Source organism: Myotis nattereri, assembly GCF_964212035.1.
Source record: "Myotis nattereri genome assembly, chromosome: 11".
In the NCBI taxonomy this organism is placed as follows: Eukaryota; Metazoa; Chordata; class Mammalia; order Chiroptera; family Vespertilionidae; genus Myotis; species Myotis nattereri.
Window position 1 is genome coordinate 2,924,700 of NC_138086.1, and position 17,927 is coordinate 2,942,626.

The 17,927-nt window shown below is 44.7% G+C and overlaps 1 protein-coding gene across 3 annotated transcripts in view; it reads left to right on the plus strand.

Annotated features, from left to right (window-relative positions):
* Nucleotides 1–17,927, plus strand: part of LMBR1 (limb development membrane protein 1) — a gene marked incomplete at its 5' end in the record, with an annotated part of 123,725 nt that overhangs the window by 34,730 nt on the left and 71,068 nt on the right. For all 3 annotated transcript variants that reach the window (XM_081101868.1, XM_081101869.1, XM_081101870.1), the window contains one exon: nucleotides 11,258–11,361. In XM_081101868.1, the coding sequence (XP_080957994.1) occupies nucleotides 11,258–11,361 (104 nt within the window). The remainder of the gene's footprint in view (nucleotides 1–11,257; nucleotides 11,362–17,927) is intronic.

Consider the following 17,927-nt stretch of genomic DNA (forward strand, 5'->3'; position numbering starts at 1 on the left):
AATTGATAATTAAGTTAGCATAAGTTAAGTCTAAAACATTCACATTTATTTACTCTTGTTAATAAACTTGATTTGTTGCATTTAATTATTTGGACTTTGAAAAAAGCTTTTTATGTGGATGATTAAGTAGGATAAAACTATCAACTCTCAAATTCATAATGTTAAGTGAATATTTCTTACAAAAATAAATGCAGTCATGCACAGCTTAACGGCTGGGATATGTTCTGAAAAATGCATCATTAGGCGTTTTTGTTGTTGTGTGAACATCATCACGGGCCTCTGCACAAACCTAGACGGTACAGCCCACTGCACATGGCACGGCACAGTGCTCCTGGCTGTCAGCCTGTGCAGCCCATCGCTGTGCAAACAATGCGAGATTGGAGCAGGCCTGAGAGAAATGATGCCATCAGGAGACACGATCAGATAAACATGAGATGTATGAGGCTACCGCAGGCTTAACACAGCTACTGTTTTACAGTAGACTTTTTATTTAAATGTTGAAAGAGTGCATCCTAAAATAACATTAAAAGTATAGAAAATACATGAAGTAGTACCGTAGTCGTTTATTATTACCAAGTACTATGCACTGTAGGTGATTGTATTGCTGCACTGGGATACAACTGGCGGAGGGTAATATGACGCGTTGCGACGTTATGATGGCTACGAGGTCAGTGGGTGGTAGGAGTTTCTCACTCCGTAACCATGCATGGACTACTGTGTATGTATGATCACTGACCAGTGTGTTCAGATGTGGGCTGGACGGCACAGGGAAGGTCTAGATCAGTAATGGCGAACCTATGACACGCGTGTCAGAGGTGACACGCGAACTCATTTTTTTGGTTGATTTTTCTTTGTTAAATGGCATTTAAATATATAAGATAAATATCAAAAATATAAATCTGTTTTACTGTGGTTGCAAATATCAAAAAAGTTCTATATGTGACACGGCACCAGAGTTAAGTTAGGGTTTTTCAAAATGCTGACACGCCGAGCTCAAAAGGTTCACCATCACTGGTCTAGATCAAGCATGTCAAACTCGCAAGCTGGTGGGCCGAATGCCTAGGCTGCGAGTTTGACATCCTTGATCTAGATTATATCCCTTCCGAGAGCCAGCAGTCATGTTGAGTCTCTGGAGAAAGAACAGATGGGGCGGGGGGGGGGGGGGAGAATAACATTTAAATTCTATAGAATGTATATTTAAAGTTCCACAGGTAAAAGAAGGCACCCGATTTACTGACAGGCTAACCAGTTGGTGTTCAGACTGTACTCATCGATGGTCTTTCTCCCTGGTCCAGCGGACACTCTGCTTGTTAACATCCACAGGAGCAGATGTCTTTGGGTCGCTGTTCATAACTGCCTTGTTTTCCATGTGCTGGCTGCTCAGAGGAGGTGCTTTTACTGCTGTGTGAGCTTTTGCCCCAGGCCGAGTTTTATATCTTAACTTTTGACTTCTAGAGAAGAATTTGAATTTGTAGTTTTCATGGCATGAAAGCGGCATGTATGATCAGAAAGATAAATTCTGGATGCCTGTATATTTATAGATCACTAACAATAAGAAACCTCCTTTTGTGCTATGCATGACAGTTGATTATTTCAAATTGCAAAAACTAAATGAAATCCCCCCCCCCCCCCCAATTATAGAGTAGCGTGGACTCTAAGCAGTCAAGGATTTGCATTCTTGGTTGCACCTTGTTGGGAGCAGTCGTTGGAGCTCCCTGCCATGTGCTAACATGCGACCTCACTCAGGCCAGATTCGAGCTGTGCATCGGGGAGACCGGGGAATTGGTGGCGGTGTGCCGCGGGCCCCCGGCATGCCCAGCTCCAGTCAGCTCTGCTGCCCTCTGCCCTGTGACATAGGGACATGGAGAATTTTGAGTTTCACAACTGGGTTTAAATATATGTGTCATGGTTTTTAAGGGTCTTTATGTGCCTTAAAGAAAACAGAATATGTAGAAGAGCAGGAAGAAAAAAAATCATTGATAATTTTACTATGTTCACATTGTTAATAGTTTGGTGTCTTTCTTTGCATTTTATTTTCTATGCCAGTTTTTGTCATTGTTTTTATATTTGTTAATGCCATGTGCACAGGTTTTTATTGTATACTTTTTTGGTGTAATTAATGGTAACACTTCTTTAGGGAAAGGGTTGGGAGCTAATTTTAGATGTAACTGGCATCACTTCCTTGCCTTGGTCTAAATGCTGGTAGGCATTAGAGTTTTTCAGTGTTTTGGCCACTCGCTGTGTTGAGACAGGGCGGGCTGAGACGCTGAAAGTGTTTAACGTGGTGGTGCGTTATTTCTCTGTGTTCGTCACGAGAGCCCAGTGAGTTAGGGTACAGCGTGTTTTATACAGGAGGAGGCAGGGCCCAGGACAGCTGCAAACCAGCTGGTTAGACAGACAGACAGACAGACAATGCCGTCAGGACGGGGAAGGTTGTTCTGTTGTAGGACATATAGTACACAGTACAGACCCACATTAAATGTTTTATGGACGTGGGATGTGTTTTAAAAAGGTTTTGGTGTGTTAAGGTGTGGGTGTACTTGTGCACACAAATTTGAACAAATACAGAAATATAACCATAGGAAACTGTGGGAAAGAGAAACACCCAGACGAAAACTGACAGGAGAAGCTGACCAGGGCTCCAGTGACATAATGCTCCTGAAGGAAGGAGCGTTCGGAAACAGTTTTGAAAAATTAGCAGCAGGAAATTGTCAAGATAGGTGAAACCTATAAGCCCACTGGTCCAAGAAGCTCAGCCAGCCTTCTATGCCAGAAAGCCTGTGTGCAAGGAACTATGCCAGGCCATGAAATTGGCCAGCACCAGTGACAGAGGGAATCTGGAAGCAGAGAAAAGGACATATAAGTGCAGAGGAGTCAGGATAAGAATTGGCATTTTTCTTGTGGGAAAAAAAGCCAGTCCATCCTAAACCTGCCAACCTAAATCCAGTGAGAATGTTTTTCCAAGACAAAGGCAAAATAAAGGCAGTGTCAGAAATACAGAAGCTAGAGATTCATCACCAGCAAACTGTGCTCCAAGAAGCAGTGCTGCCAGTAGCACAGAGGGAGGAGAGAGGAGTCGCTGCCCTGTGCCAGCATGCCGTTTGTTGGTGAACATACAAGTTTTCCTTTGTCATTTGTCTTATTAAAAGAAGATTAGCCCTGACCGGTTTGGCTCAGTGTATAGAGCGTCGGCCTGCGGACTGAAGGGTCCCGGGTTCGATTCCAGTCAAGGGCATGTGCCTTGGTTGCGGGCACATCCCCAGTGGGGCCGTGCAGGAGGCAGCTGATAGATGTTTCTAACTCCCTATCCCTCTCCCTCTCTGTATAAAATCAATAAAATATATTTTTTTTAAAAAAGAAGATTGTTGAAATAAATAGTAGCAGTGTATTGTGAGTTGTATAACATGTACAAGTACCACAGCAGTACAGAGGCGGGGAGAAGGAAATGGAAACACACTGGTACAGGTTCTGTGCTGCCCACGAAGTGATACTACGGGAGGCGCAGTGTGTGGAGTTAGAGGTGTGCACGATAACCCCCAGCCCCTGAAACAGCTCAGCAAGGAGGTGCAGTCAGTAAGCAAATAAAGGAAACAAAGTGGAGTCATAGCAAAGAGCTAATACGAAGGAGCACAGAAAAGGAAGGAGAAGGGAAGACAGAACAGTGGGTGAATAGAAAACAGAGCAAGCTGGTAGCCTTGAACCTGACCACAGCAGTAGTCTGAACACCCCAGTTAGAAGGCAGAGATGGTCAGATTGAATAAATAAGGAAGACACAAGTAGATGCTGCTTACGAGAAACCACTTGAACTAGAAAGACAACTAGGTTAACAACAAAGGAGGAAAAGGTTTACCATCCTAATGCTAGCAAAAAGAAAGCCAGAGTAGGTATATTATTAGCAGAAAAGAGTAAGGAATAAAGAAGATAATTTCATAATGGTGAAGGGGTTCATTCACCAAAAGAACATAATAAACATTTATCTACCTAATATTAAATATGTGAAGCAAAACTTATAGAAATGAAAGAGTTAACAGTCAACATCACACCTATATTCAGATATATCTATATCCCCTTTTCAATAATAGAACAAGTAGAAAGGAAAACTTGAGGAAATAGAAGACTTGAATAACATTCTTAACCAGCTTGACCTAATTTACATTTATTAGCACTTTCTGCCCAACAGTAGTAGAACACATTCTTTTCAAGTACACTGGGAACATTTATTAAGACAGCCACACCCAATGGCATAAATAAGTCTCCATACTTTAGAAGGATTTAAGTCATACAAGGTATGTTCTCTGACAATGCTGAGATCAAATGGATATCAGTGACAGAACGTATCTGGAAAGTGCCTCAAGTCTTTGGTAACTAATTATCATACTTCCCAATAGGGCATAGGTCAAAGAAGAAGTAAAAAAGGAAATTTCAAAGGTACTTTAACTGAATAAAAATGGAAAGAAATCATTTCAAAATGTTTACAGCACTGAAATGCATGTTTTAGAAAAGAAAAAGGCCCAAATTCCTACAGTTTCCACCTTAAGAAACTAGAAAAAGGAGAGCAAGTGAATCCCAAAGGAAGAAGATGGGGTATTAAAAAAGATGAGAGGAGAAATCAGTGAAATAGAAAACAGAAAATGTAGAACATAGAAGATCAATATCATTGAAAAGCAAAAATAATAAAAGAGAAAACGCCAGTGATCAATTTCAGGAACAAGAGAGGGTGACATCACTACACATCGCACAGCTATTGCAAGGATAATTAGTGCATATTATTAACATTGTTATTCCAGTAAATCCAACAATTTAGAGAAATGAAAAAATTCCTTGAATGGCAGAATAACTGAATCCCTTTCAGACATTGTGGAAATGCTACAAACATTCTCATAAATAAAACTCTAGGACAAGAGGGCTTCACTGACAGCCCTACCAAATATTTAAGGAAGAAATAATACCAGTTCCACACAGACATTTTCAGGAAATTGAAATTAACCAAAGATCTTATATGCATAACCCCTGGATATAGTCAATAGTGTGGTGAAGGCCTGGAGTGGGGGGAGAGGTTGGGCTAGAAGGGGTCAATGGGGAAAATAAGGGTACACCTGTATTATTTTCAATAATAAAGATAAACTTAAAAAAAGAGAAAAAGAAAATGAGGGGACACTTCCTAACTCATTGAGGCCAGTATTACCCTGATGCCAAAACCAGACAGACATTACATGAAAACTATAGACCAATATCCCTTAGGAACATAGATTCCTAAATTCTAAAAAAAATAATAGCAAGTCAAATATAACAATATTTAAAAAGGAGACTAGATCATAACTTATGAAAAAAAATCAGTGAATGTAATTTATCATATTCACATACTAAAGAAGACATATGCTCATCACTGTTTATGTAGAAAAATCATCTGACAAAATTCAGCGTTCATTCCTGATAAAATCTCTCAGGCAGCTGGGCATGAAAGGGGATTTCCTCATTCTAATAAAGAGCATCTAGGAAAACCTTACAGATAACATCATACTTAATAGTGAAAGACTGAAAGCTTTTCCCCTGAGATCAGAGCGAGGATGTCCCTCTCACCACTACTACCCAACATCATTTTGGTGAGTTTTAAAAAGTAAAGAACATTCAGGCTAGAAAGGAAAAAGGAAAACTATTAACAGTTGATATGATTGTCTATATAGAAATTCTGATGGGATTTATTTTTAAAAAGCTATTAGAACCAATAGTTGAATTTTGCACGGTTGCAGGATACAAGATTAGTATACAAAACTCAATTGCATTTATGTATGCTAGCAATGAAAAATTGGAAGTTGACTTAAAAACCAATGCCAGTTAAGTACAATGGCATAAAAAATACGAAATAGCTTAGGGGTGTGTGGACTGCATGCTATAAACCGTGAACACCACTGAGAAATATTAAAGTCTACCACACTAAATGGAGAGATAAACTGTGTTCATGGGTTAGAGGAGAGTACACTTCCAACGCCTGTCCTCCCCAGATTGATCTGTGGATTCAACGCAATCCTACTCAAAATCTCAGCAGACCTTTTTTTGTAGAAATTGACAAGCTGATCTAAGATTCATAAGGGAATTCAAAGAACTTAGAATTGACAGAACAACTGGAGGTCTTAGTACTTGACTCAAAGACTTTTAAAGCCGCAGTAATTGAGACCATGTGGTATCAGCATAAAGATAGACAAATAGCTGAGCTCAGTCGAATATAGAGTCCAGCAAAGTATCCACACATACATTGTCAATTCACTTTCAACAAAGGTGCAAGCTGATTTGGTGGAAAAGGGGTATTTGCCACAAATGGTGTCAGAACAACTGGATAATCATGCACAAAAATGATGAACTTCAATCCATACCGGATCATCTACAAAATGCAGCTCAAGAGGATTGTAGACCTGAATGTAAATCCTAAAGCTGGAGTCCATGTAGGGAACCTTAGGGGGAAGCCTGTGGCACTGGACCAGGCCATAGTTTTTTTTGGGTGGAAATTACTGTATTTTTCCATGTATAAGACACTATTTTTTTCTGAAATCGTTAGACTGAAAATCAAGGGGCATCTTATACACGGAAGTCAGCTGAGGAGGGAGCCTTGAGGGTGCACAGCTGCCCATACCTTGTCAAACAGGCCTCGTCCAATCATGAGCCTTATTGTTACTGATGTCAGCTGATGCTGTAATTGGAGGTGGAGAGTGCAACAGGGACCTGAGCGTTCTGAGCCCATAAAGATGTCAGAAATAAAAAGGTAAATACCGGTAAGCGACCGTCTTACTCTGCAGAATTTAAACTGAATGTGATCAGCTGTGCAAAGAGCATGGCCATAGAGCTGCAGAGAGACAGTTTGGTCCTCCCACTGAGTGTATAATCAGACCGTGTAGAAAACAGGAAGAACAGCTCCTTAAGATGCCAAAAAGGAAGAAGGCCTTAAGAGGAAAACCAGTAAAATGTTTAAAATATTGATTTCTTAATTTTGGGTTGGAAAAGTGGAGGGCATCTAATGCATGGGGGTGTCTTATACATGGAAAAATATGGTACCTTTTAAAGCAAAAAAGAGAATTGATAAACTGGACTTTATAAAGATGAAGAAATTTTGTTCTTTGAAAGATACTGTTAAGAGGATAGAAAGACAATGCACAGTCTGGCAGAAAATGCCTGTGGCTCACTTCCCTGACCCAGGACTTGTGTTCAGAGCAGATAAAGAAATTGCCACACTCGTGACAGGTGAACAGACAACCCAGGGAACAGTGGGCAGCAGATTCGAAGAGACATCACCAAAGACCATAAGCATGTGGCAAGCAAGTTTATGAAGAGATGCCCACAGCCTTATTAGGGAGATGCCAGTCGACACAATAATGAGCTGCCACTGTACCCTCACTGGAATGGGCAGAGACCAATGTTTTGGCAAAATGCAAGTGAAATTTGAACTCTGCTGCTGGGAATGTAAAATTATATAACCACTTTGGAAAACTTGTCAGCAGTTTCTTAAAATGTTAAACATCCACCTGCTATACAATCCAACCACTTTCTGCTCACATATTTACCCCAAAGAAATGAAAGCATATGTCCATATAGAGGCCTGGACAAAGAGTCTGCAGTGGCTTTCGTGGTGAGCGCCACACATTGGCAACGACCAGGGAGAGTTTGCAGGTGAATGGTGCAGTGTGAGAGCTGGATTCCACGGATTCGGATGGAAGGGCCAACGACTGATCCATGTCACAGTGTTGGAAAAGCTCTGGAAGCTGTGCGAGGCGACAGAAGCCAGACAAGACTATATTACACACACTGTGAATATAAAATTCTAAATGTGCTGTCTTTCTGAACTTCGTGTGGACGTTGTGGCTGCCGGGAGGAGGGCTGGGAGTGTCGGGCGCTGTGATTATAAAGTGGGTGGAGGAAACGGGTGTGTGCTCATTATCTTGATTACGGTGGTGCTGTCACTGGTGAGTCCTTAGGTCAGAACTGATGAAATTTTACACCTTCAGTATGCAGTTTATGTCAGTTATCACTCGGTGAATTGGTTAAAATGAATATTTTTAATTTTTATCTGTGTTGTGATTCCCTTCATTGTGCATTGACAATGGAGAATTATTCTCAATCTACTTCCTTAGTTGGCCTGTGAGCTTTTACTGAGGGTGTTTCCTGGTCAACATTGGTGCTACAGAATGTCATGCGTGTTCTGCCACGCAGGATGGAATCCTGGCCCTGGAGCCAGCGCCGGGGTGGGGGGGCACGGTGCCGCCCCGCTGGGAGCCTGGCTCTGGGGAGCTGCGCTGTAGCGTGCAGGCACCTGTGAAGAAGATGAGGGTGTGGGAATGGGTGCTGATATTGCTAAAATGGGGCAGCACTTGGGAAGAGTGGCTGCCGTTTCCCGCTGTGGGCAAAGGCGTGTTTCTGAGCTGGAAGGCATCTGTACGCTAGAGAGCTTACCTTATCAGGGAGAGTTTGGTGTGGTGCCAAAGCATCCAGAACATGCCTGAGATGCTAGGGACTTAACAGGAGATAGAATACACAAACTTTTATCTCTTCAGCACAAATGATTGAAAACCGCAGTTTCCCTGTTTTCCACCAGACCTAATCAAAGCAACATACAGCAGTCACGGTTCTCCACCAAAAGAATATAATGTGCTATGAATCGTCTAGATCAGTGGTCGGCAAACTGCGGCTCGCGAGCCGCATGCAGCTCTTTGGCCCCTTGAGTGTGGCCGTGAAGTTTCAGTCGCACTGGAAGTAACTTACTTGGAAACCCTATGGAGGGAGGTCAAGTGCTGTTGAGCAAAGTGAGGCCAAAGACCACTGAAGTTTGTGAACTTGACCTGGAGGGCACAGCTCTGATTGAGGCCCATCAGCTCTTCGGCACATGTGTGTAGATGGTGCCCATCCCCACCTCTCTTGGGGGAGGGGAGAGATTATTGTTGGACATGTGCAAACTGCTGGTGACAAAAAGCAAGAGCTGATACTCCTGGCAGGAAGGGAGTAGGGAAGTCATCCCGCCTGTTAGCACCTCTGGGGCTGTGGCTGTTACAGAAGCAGAAAGTCACGCAGTGCTTTTGTGTGTGCCAGGTGTGCTGATTGTCCTACGTGCGTTGTTTCACTTAGTTCTCAACACCACCTGTAGGCTGGGTCCTCGCCTCGCTTTATAGGGAAGAACCTGCGCCTCAGTAGGTTGGCACATGGACATGCTGATGGGGCTGGAGCCCAGGTGTCTGACACTCCAGGTGGGGCATTGAGCCACTGTCCTGTGAGCCCTTCCAGTTATTAATGCAATAAAACAATCGACTCTGATGATAACCCCTTTGGGTGATCATGTGTTGAAAGCGAAGGTGTTGAAAGCCTGGAAAGTAGAAAAGTACTTTAGAACAATTTTTATTTTAAAAAGTTCAAATTAAAGTTTTTCCACTGAAAGATGTTTCCCCCCAAAATCTGTGAAACATTTTAGTTCCTGCTAAGTAAGTTGTCAATTTCATTAAATTTGCCTACATTTTTGAATAAGAAACTGTAAGTTGAATTTTTAAATTCTGCCCCCTTCCCTACTGACGGTCAGTCTCTCTATCTAGATCAGCGGTCGCCAGCCTTTCGGACCTCGCGGGCCACCTGCTGGCGACAGCTGCTCTAGAAGCTCCACAGGATGCACTGCCCTTTCTGTTTGTGTCCCCTGCTGTTCCGATGGGGCTGGGCGGTGAGGACTCACGGATGTTAATATGTAACCACCATCTTGGTCCCCTGAGAGCTCACGTGCAGTGTCTGTTGCCTGGATTGAGAGCTGCAACCACATAGGTGTGTGTTCTGCTCTCTAGTGGCTGTGTCCCCAGAGCCCGGCATCACGCCTTGGAAATCCAGGGGGGAAGAAAGCAGGTGCCCGCTTCAAACGCACGGAATTCTAATCATAGCATAATTTTTATCTTTGACTCTGGATTTTGTAAATTTTATAAAGATTATAGCCATCATTTTGAAAATCAGTTTTAAATTTCAGTGTTTTACCTTTTTTAAAATTTTATTTTATTACCAGAGACCTGATGCAGGAAATTGAATTCATACAAGGGGCTTGGCCCTTGTAGCCACGGTGGCTGCCTCAGCCCTTGTAGCCCAGGCTTGGTCCAGATGGTCGTCCAGAAGGACATCCAGAAGGACGTCCAGTCTAATTAGCATGTTATACTTTTATTATTATAGATTTATTTCAGAGGGGACAGGAGAGGGAGACTGAGGGGGGGGGGAGAGAGAGAGAGAGAGAGAGAGAAAGAGAGAGAGAAACATCAATGATGAGAGAGAATCATTGATCAGCTGCCTCCTGAATGCCTCCTACTAGGGATCGAGCCTGCAACCTGGGCATGTGCGCTTGACCGGAATTGAACCCAGGACCCTTCAGTCTGCAGGCCGATGCTCTATCCACTGAGCAACACCAGCTGGAGCTCAGTTTTTTACTTTTAAAAAGTAGGAGGTGTTGGGCCAAGTTCTGTCCCAAGGACACACCTAAAGTTCTTTTTTTCCAAATTTGTTCTTAGTTGCTTTTTACAGGGGTTTCTAAAAGAGTGTGGTGTATGTGAGAACGGGAAAAGGGTATATAAGCTTCCCTTCTCTTTCCCACTTGGAATTGCTTACTAAAACGTCTGTGGTGTGGTGTTTTTTAAAAATCCCAGGAGCTGGCGCAGCCACAGGCTGGCTGTGCACCTCGGCCAGTCTGGTGACTGCCTCCACCGCTGTCGTGTTGGGCGGCTGCTGGGACGAGTAAATGAGTTCGCATCATATCTGTAAATCACTTAGAATAGTGCTTGGCACATAAGGGCTCCATAAATGCTAATTATTACTTTTAGGGTTTTTATGAGGCTTAAATTAAATGAGATTATGCATGTAAAATGTTTAGTAGAGTATCTGGAATTTATTAAGTGCTCAATAAATGCTAGTGGCTCTAATGTAAATATTCAGGTGCCAATATGTCTAAAGAAGCTATGTCTGTGGGTCTCTGCACATGTCATATCTGTAGTGACTTTATTTCAGGGTGTGAGGAAAAATTCATTCCTATCTTGGCTTTTACCAGTAGGTACATGTGACAAAGTTGCACACAATTTAAATAGGTAATTACTTTCTGATTTCTAAGGTTAGGCCATTTGTTAGGCCACTCTCTTCAAGTTTATGTTTATTTCACTGTTAGAAAGCACAGCGCTCTAATGCCACAGCTTAGCGTGGCCATCTCTCCGCCGAGCGTGTCGTGTCCGTCCCTGACCTGGCTGTCCTCTGTGTTGCCCTCTAGGTCTGTGGAACCTCGCTTCTCTCTTCTCCAACCTCTGTTTGTTTGTCCTGATGCCCTTTGCCTTCTTCTTCCTGGAATCGGAAGGTTTTGCCGGCCTGAAAAAGGTGAGTGGCCGTGTTTTGGAATTAAATTAGTTACATGGAGAAGTAAGTACCATTCATGTTGAACTATAAAAAGTTGGCTTAAACAGCCATTTGACGGGAATGTAATAAGTTTAATTAATAACAACATCTTGTTACTATTACTATTAAGAGTATCTTAGTAACATTGCTTATGAACTGACTGTGAGTCCACAGGGACCAGGGCGTCTTTGACCTTTGAGTGCTCCTGGGGGGCTGCTGCCTGGCGGAGTGTGCCATGTGGAATGGGACACCAGCGCAGTAGCTGTTACTCTCTCTTAGGCTCTCTCCTCTCCTTCGGTTTAAAGCATGGAACAAAATTCTAGAAGCTTAGAATGTATCTTGATGGAAGTTATTTCATGTCCAGTGTTTTCAGGATTGTAGCCTGTTAGAGCAGTAGACATGCTCCATTAGACAATCAGATTCCCAGGGTGCTGCAGGCCACTCCTGTGAGTGGGTGGGAGGTAGGAGTGGGCCAATGGGAGACTTCGTAAGAGCATCTCAGTTAGTCAGACTCTCTAAGTGGTAAGGACTTCGTCCATCCTTGAATATGGCATTTTAAAATGAAAGGAATATTTTTTATTTATAGTCTGTGGAGCTCTTTGCTATAATTTTTGGAATATAATGCAAAGGTTTAAGTAGCTAGTACTTTTTGGGTGACTTTTAAACTTGACAAAATGAGCTTGTGTTACAGTTTATTTATAGCACAGCATGCCTTTTCATTTTTAGTCTATTCATGCAACATATGGGGGAAAGTGTGCTGTGGACCTTGTGGAACAGTACTGCAATGTCATGGAAATAAAGTTGGCTTGGGAGATTGTAAACTGTACTTTTTGTTTCACGTCACCTTTTGTGGGTTCTTAGGAATGAGATTGTTTAGCCAGTGTTTGAGGACTCTGTTGTACGCCTGAAGTTCAGCACGGTTTGGGCCTGCTCACCAGAGGGCCCAGGGGAGCCCCTGAGGGTGAGGTGAAAGTGTGTCGGTGGGCCTGCCTCTCTGGTTTCCAGACCTGGTTCATAGGTCAGCGCTTAGTCGCTGAGCCACACTGGCCGGACATCACTGGCTTTTATTTATTGGAGTTGTTTTTTATTGTGATGCGTTTAAATTACCTAAGTCATCTATATAATGTGAAAAATTACATAGTTTGGAAAGCTCTTTGTTGTAATTTCTTGAAGAAATTATAGGAAGTGTTGCTGAAAGGGATTTCGTTCAAACCCTCCTTTTATAAGGAGACATCTGAGGCCCAGCGATATTAAATGTTATTAAATTGTCTACAAAGCTCATATGTGCAGGTGCAGAATTAGTACTAAACCCAGGGGTTGCTGCTGAGCTTCTGAAGTGTTTGTGTTGTTTGCAGCCAGCACTGCAGGGAGCACAGTGAGGGCCATCAGGTGGGAGCCGGCCAGGGACAGTGAGATGGGGACGAGAGGCCAGTGGGTTGGGGAAGGAGAGGCCAGATGATTGGCGGAGGTCGGTAGGGGGTCGCCTCGGGGCAGGTGCTGTGGGTGCAAGGAGTGGAGCAGAGCGTGCTCCTGGACCATCCCTGGTAGTCGAGAACGGCTTGTACACTACAGCATTCAGGAGGGCCGGAAGAATGAGCATCGAGAAGAAATGAGGTACTTGAGAAACCAATTGCGTAGAATTTGGGAGCCTTGATGAATATTCATTCATCTGACAGTTTTACTAAGCATGTACTAGGTAGTAATTATCCTGCTATTATAGAAGCTTGCCAGGGACAGAAATGGAAAGACAGGTTCCTGACTGGAAGGGTGTCGAGGGAAGTCAGGCAGGTGAGTAGACTGCGGGGTGGTGGACTATAGACGGCAGCCGCTGCGGAGGTGCAGAGGAGCACAGGTCCTGGTTCTGCGAGCCCTGAGAGCCCCGGGAGGTACAGAGGCTGCCTGCTCTGGAGCTGGGACCCGCCCGCAAAGCAGGAGGAGTAGGCGGAGCAGGAGGAGCAGGCGGGTGTTGGCCTAGTGCAGTGGTTCTCAACCTTCCTAATGCCGTGACCCTTCAATACAGTTCCTCATGTTGTGGTGACCCCCAACCAAAAATTATTTTCGTTGCTACTTCATAACTGTAATTTTGCTACTGTTATGAATCGTAATGTAAATATCTGATATGCAGGATGTATTGTCATTGTTAAGAATTGAACATGCTCTAGCCAGTTTGGCTCACTGGGTAGAGCGTCGACCTGAGGACTGAAGGGTCCCAGGTTCGATTCCGGTCAAGGGCATGTACCTTGGTTGCGGGCACATCCCCAGTGGAGAGTGTGCAGGAGGCAGCTGATAGATGCTTCTCTCTCATCGATGTTTCTAACTCTCTATCCCTCTCCCTTCCTCTCTGTCAAAAAAAAAAAAAAATATATATATATATTTTTTATATATTTTATTTATTGATTTTTTACAGAGAGGAAGGGAAAGGGATAGAGAGTTAGAAACATCGATCAGCTGCCTCCTGCACACCCCTTACTGGGGATGTGCGCGCAACCACGGTACATGCCCTTGACCGGAATCGAACCTGGGACCTTTCAGTCCACAGACCGACGCTCTATCCACTGAGCCAAACCGGTTAGGGCAATAAAATATATATTTAAAAAAATTGAACATAATTAAAGCATAGTGATTAATCACAAAAACAATATGTAATTGTATATGTGTTTTCCGATGGTCTTAGACAACCCCTGTGAAAGGGTCGTTCGACCCCCAAGGGGGTCGCGACCCACAGGTTGAGAACCGCTGGCCTAGTGCATCCCAGACATGAGCAGTACGTGAGCTTCTCTGAGAAGGGGAATGCCTGGTGCGGAGACTGGTTGAGCAGCCCGAGTCCTCCGCCGGGTTGTTGGGATTTTATGGGTAGGTGGCAGGGAGTGGGCACAGGACTTCTGTAAAGGATTTTTGCATCCACTGTTTTATCTAAGTCACTAAAGGAAGGTGAGACGCCGTGTGGTGGTGGCACCGGCATATGAAGCTGTCTCAGCGCCTGGCCCATCACATAGCGCCGGGCACACGTCCCTATAGTCGCTGTTGGCGTTGGCCTTACACATGCAGAACCCTCTTTTCTGTCTCTGCCGTGTGTGAATCTGCCCGCTGCAGACAACAGCCTGGAAAGCTTAGTGTTAAATACAGTTTCACATTTGGTCTCATAGGTGTACCTACTTTTATGCTTTTTATAAAAGTCTAGTTATTAGTTAAATAATTTTTAAAATCTGCAAATAATTGCCTCCCAATTATTTCCCCCTTCTTGTGAACTAACCAACTAGAAAGGGACTTGGCTTGAATTATTGGAGCTGAATTAGCAACTATCTCTAGAATTAAAAAAAAACTGGACACAAAAACCGTGACATGTCACTCTTCTCTTGGGCAAAGGAAAACCGCCGAGCCCCCGAAGTGTTGTGCTGTAGCATGTGGTGCGGAGGAGGGGTCCGGAGGCGAGGCAGCACCTCACCCCTCCGTTGTGCAGCTTTCTTTTTTAAACTTTATCTTTGTTGAAAGTATTACAGATGTTCCCCCTTTACCCCCGACTGACCCCCTCCGACTCCGCCCCGCAGGCCTTCACCACACTCTTGTCTGTGTCCATGGGTTTTGCATATATGCATAATAGTTCTTTGGTTGATCTCTTCCCAGCCCCCCACCACCCATACAGCATTCTTTCCTCTAAGTTATGTGCTTCCAGTTTCTCTCTACATGAGGGAAAGAACATTCACTCTGTTACTGTCATCAGATCCCTCTGGCTCACCAGCTCCTCTGTGGGATCACAAAGGGCGCTGACGTGGTGAATGAAGAGTTGTGGGGCACGGCTGCCCAAGTAATTCCCAAACAGCCAAGAATTTTAACAGACGGCGAGGAGGCAGCACTCAAGATATTGCTGTTGATCTGACTAGATGGTGGTGGAATGAAGGAGGCTGTAGAAACCAACTCAAAGAGCGGGTCCTTAGTGCCTCTGAGGGAGGAGGGTGACAGTGACGGAGGGAGGAGTGGCCTGGAGCAGGGGAGGCTGAGTGCTGGGGAAGGCCGGAGTGCAGAGGCGAGACGCCCAAGCTTACGGTTCCTCTGAGGTGAGTGGCCTTGTGTATGGGGGCCCAACGGGAGGAGGTCGCATGTAAAGCAAAGCCCGCAGTCCTGGGCCAGCCCCTGGACGTCAGCTGTCCTGGCCGTCCTCCCAGAGCTGCCTGCGTTGACTAGTACCTGTCCTAGAAAATGCAGTGGTGTCGGGGGTCGTCCGAGGCCACTGAGCAGAGGCGGCTCATTGTTCCCACAGCTTGGAGATTGCAGGTCCCATTTTGATTCCCATTTTAGAATGACCTAGACCAGGGGTGGGCAAACTGTTTGACTCAAGGGCCACAATGGGTTCTTAAACTGGACCGGAGGGCCGGAACAAAAGCATGGATGGAGTGTTTGTGTGAACTAATATAAATTCAAAGTAAACATCATTACATAAAAGGGTACGGTCTTTTTTTTTCAATAGTTTTATTCATTTCAAATGGGCCGGATCCGGCCCGCGGGCCGTAGTTTGCCCACGGCTGACCTAGACTGAAGCAGGGTCACCCCTCTGCCAGACTAGGCTGCCAGGCTGTCCTAGGGATGTTTGGGAAGCTTTCCAGGGAAGGTGATCATGACATGTTATTTAAAAATATTCATACTCTTTCGGTTTTAAATCAATTACAGGGAAGTTGTAAGGGTTATTAGCATTGTCCAGTTGAGTGTGAATGTGCACAGGACACGGGAGCTTCAGGCTGTGCCTTTCTGTGAAGGAAGGCAGCAGTATGGCCGCAGGCCCGCCTCCTGGTAAGCTGCGATGTTCTGGGCCCAGCGCTGTAGGGGTACCGGTCACTGGCTGTGGCCTCCTCGAGTCGCTGGCATGTTCCCTCGGCTGGCAAGTACATGTATTTCTGTTGATGCCTTTGAAGCTCTTTGCTCGCTGGTGACGTTGGGCACATCAGTTCCCAGCGACATTGAAGAGAGCTTAGAAAACACCTCTAATTGGTAGCCAGCACAATAACCTGAGTAATGACAAACTTGTAATATGGTTGAGTTCAAGTCGCTTTATATTCCTCGGCCACCCTCCTGGTGCGTTTTACTGTGTCTCAGTCTGTGGTGTCCCTGACGGCCTGTGGCCCCTCCTCCATCGATTCCCCTGGGCATCGATTTTAAAGCAGCCCCTTGCATATTGTGCCGAGATGCGGAAATTGGCCACTCGCCACGGGCGGATGCAGAGCTTGAATTGAAAATCAAATTAAGCAGAATTCTCTACATAGTTTTTAATTAAACCACCATGTTAATTCAGACAGGACATTTCAGGCCTGGGGGGCTGGCCGGGTCCCTAAAAGCCTTTCTCTTCCTTCCCCTGCGGGTTCCTGTGCTGTGGGCCATCTCTTAGCTGTCCCCACTCCATGTCAGCACGGTTGGCGCATGGAAATGGCTCTGAAGAAGCAGCTGTTTCAGTGACTTTTCTCTTGGAGCTCTAACTTATTGTTACAGTGAAATGTGTATCACGTTTAGATGATTTCCCTGTCGTCTACACATATTCTATGTTCATGTGTGTTTGAGCCTGACCCCATGCAGATATCTTAATGTTTCTGATGAAAAGGTCGCCTCTGTTGGTTTTTGTTTGTTTTGTGGGAGACTCTTTCTCTGCAGTTTTTATCTCAATCACTCAGAGGTACACTGAGGGTCTTGGGGCCGGCAGTGCGTTTTCCTGTCGCCTTGCAGGTAGCTGTGCGGGTTTCTCTGCCCGCCTCGCCCCGCCTCGCCTCGCCTTGGGGAGGCCTCTGGACCGCCTGGGCCATGTCTTACGGTGTTTTCCCTTCGTATAAGGACCCTGACGGATTTGGGTGGGTTAGGAATGTGTTCCTTTCATATTGTATTTTAACATCTTACTTTGGATTAAAATGTTGGGAGGAAAAAATTCAACAACTTAATGAAAGTGAAAAAAAACCTCATCAGTGATGGATTAATTCAAAACCAAAGATGTTTCTGGGAGTAACTTTACAGTGTGCCTCACCTTACTGCCCACCTTTTATTTGAAGTCATAGCATAAAATTTAACATGAGTGACAGCAACATCCTGACCAATTACCAGGCCTGGCAGACATCCCCCAGTGTCCAGAGCAGAGCGCGCGGTCTGCGGGATTAAGAGGTTAACTCCTGTAACTTCAAACGGAGTGCTTGATAATAAAAGCAAAAAGTACAGAATTTGGGGTAACTTCCTTCCTAATTAATTAGACTGACCAGGTGGAGCGAGGGGCTGGGTGCTGGTGCGGGAAGTCTATAAAGCGAGCGCCATGACAGCCGCGCACGAGGCCGAGCGCTTTAATATGTCTCTATCCTGTGTCACAGTTTGAGATTGTCCTGGTTTATGTCCCTTTTGGCAAACTTACATAAAAGTGACCCTGTACTGTATTTTATGGCCAGACGGCTCTCCCGCGGCTAATTTGTATCAGGCCTCTGTCTTCAAGGGCCGCAGACGCGAGTAGGAAGTCCAGTGCGGTCCGGGGAGCTTTCATTGCGTTCTTTCATTATTTTTGCTCGTTTTTTGCCACTGATCATCCA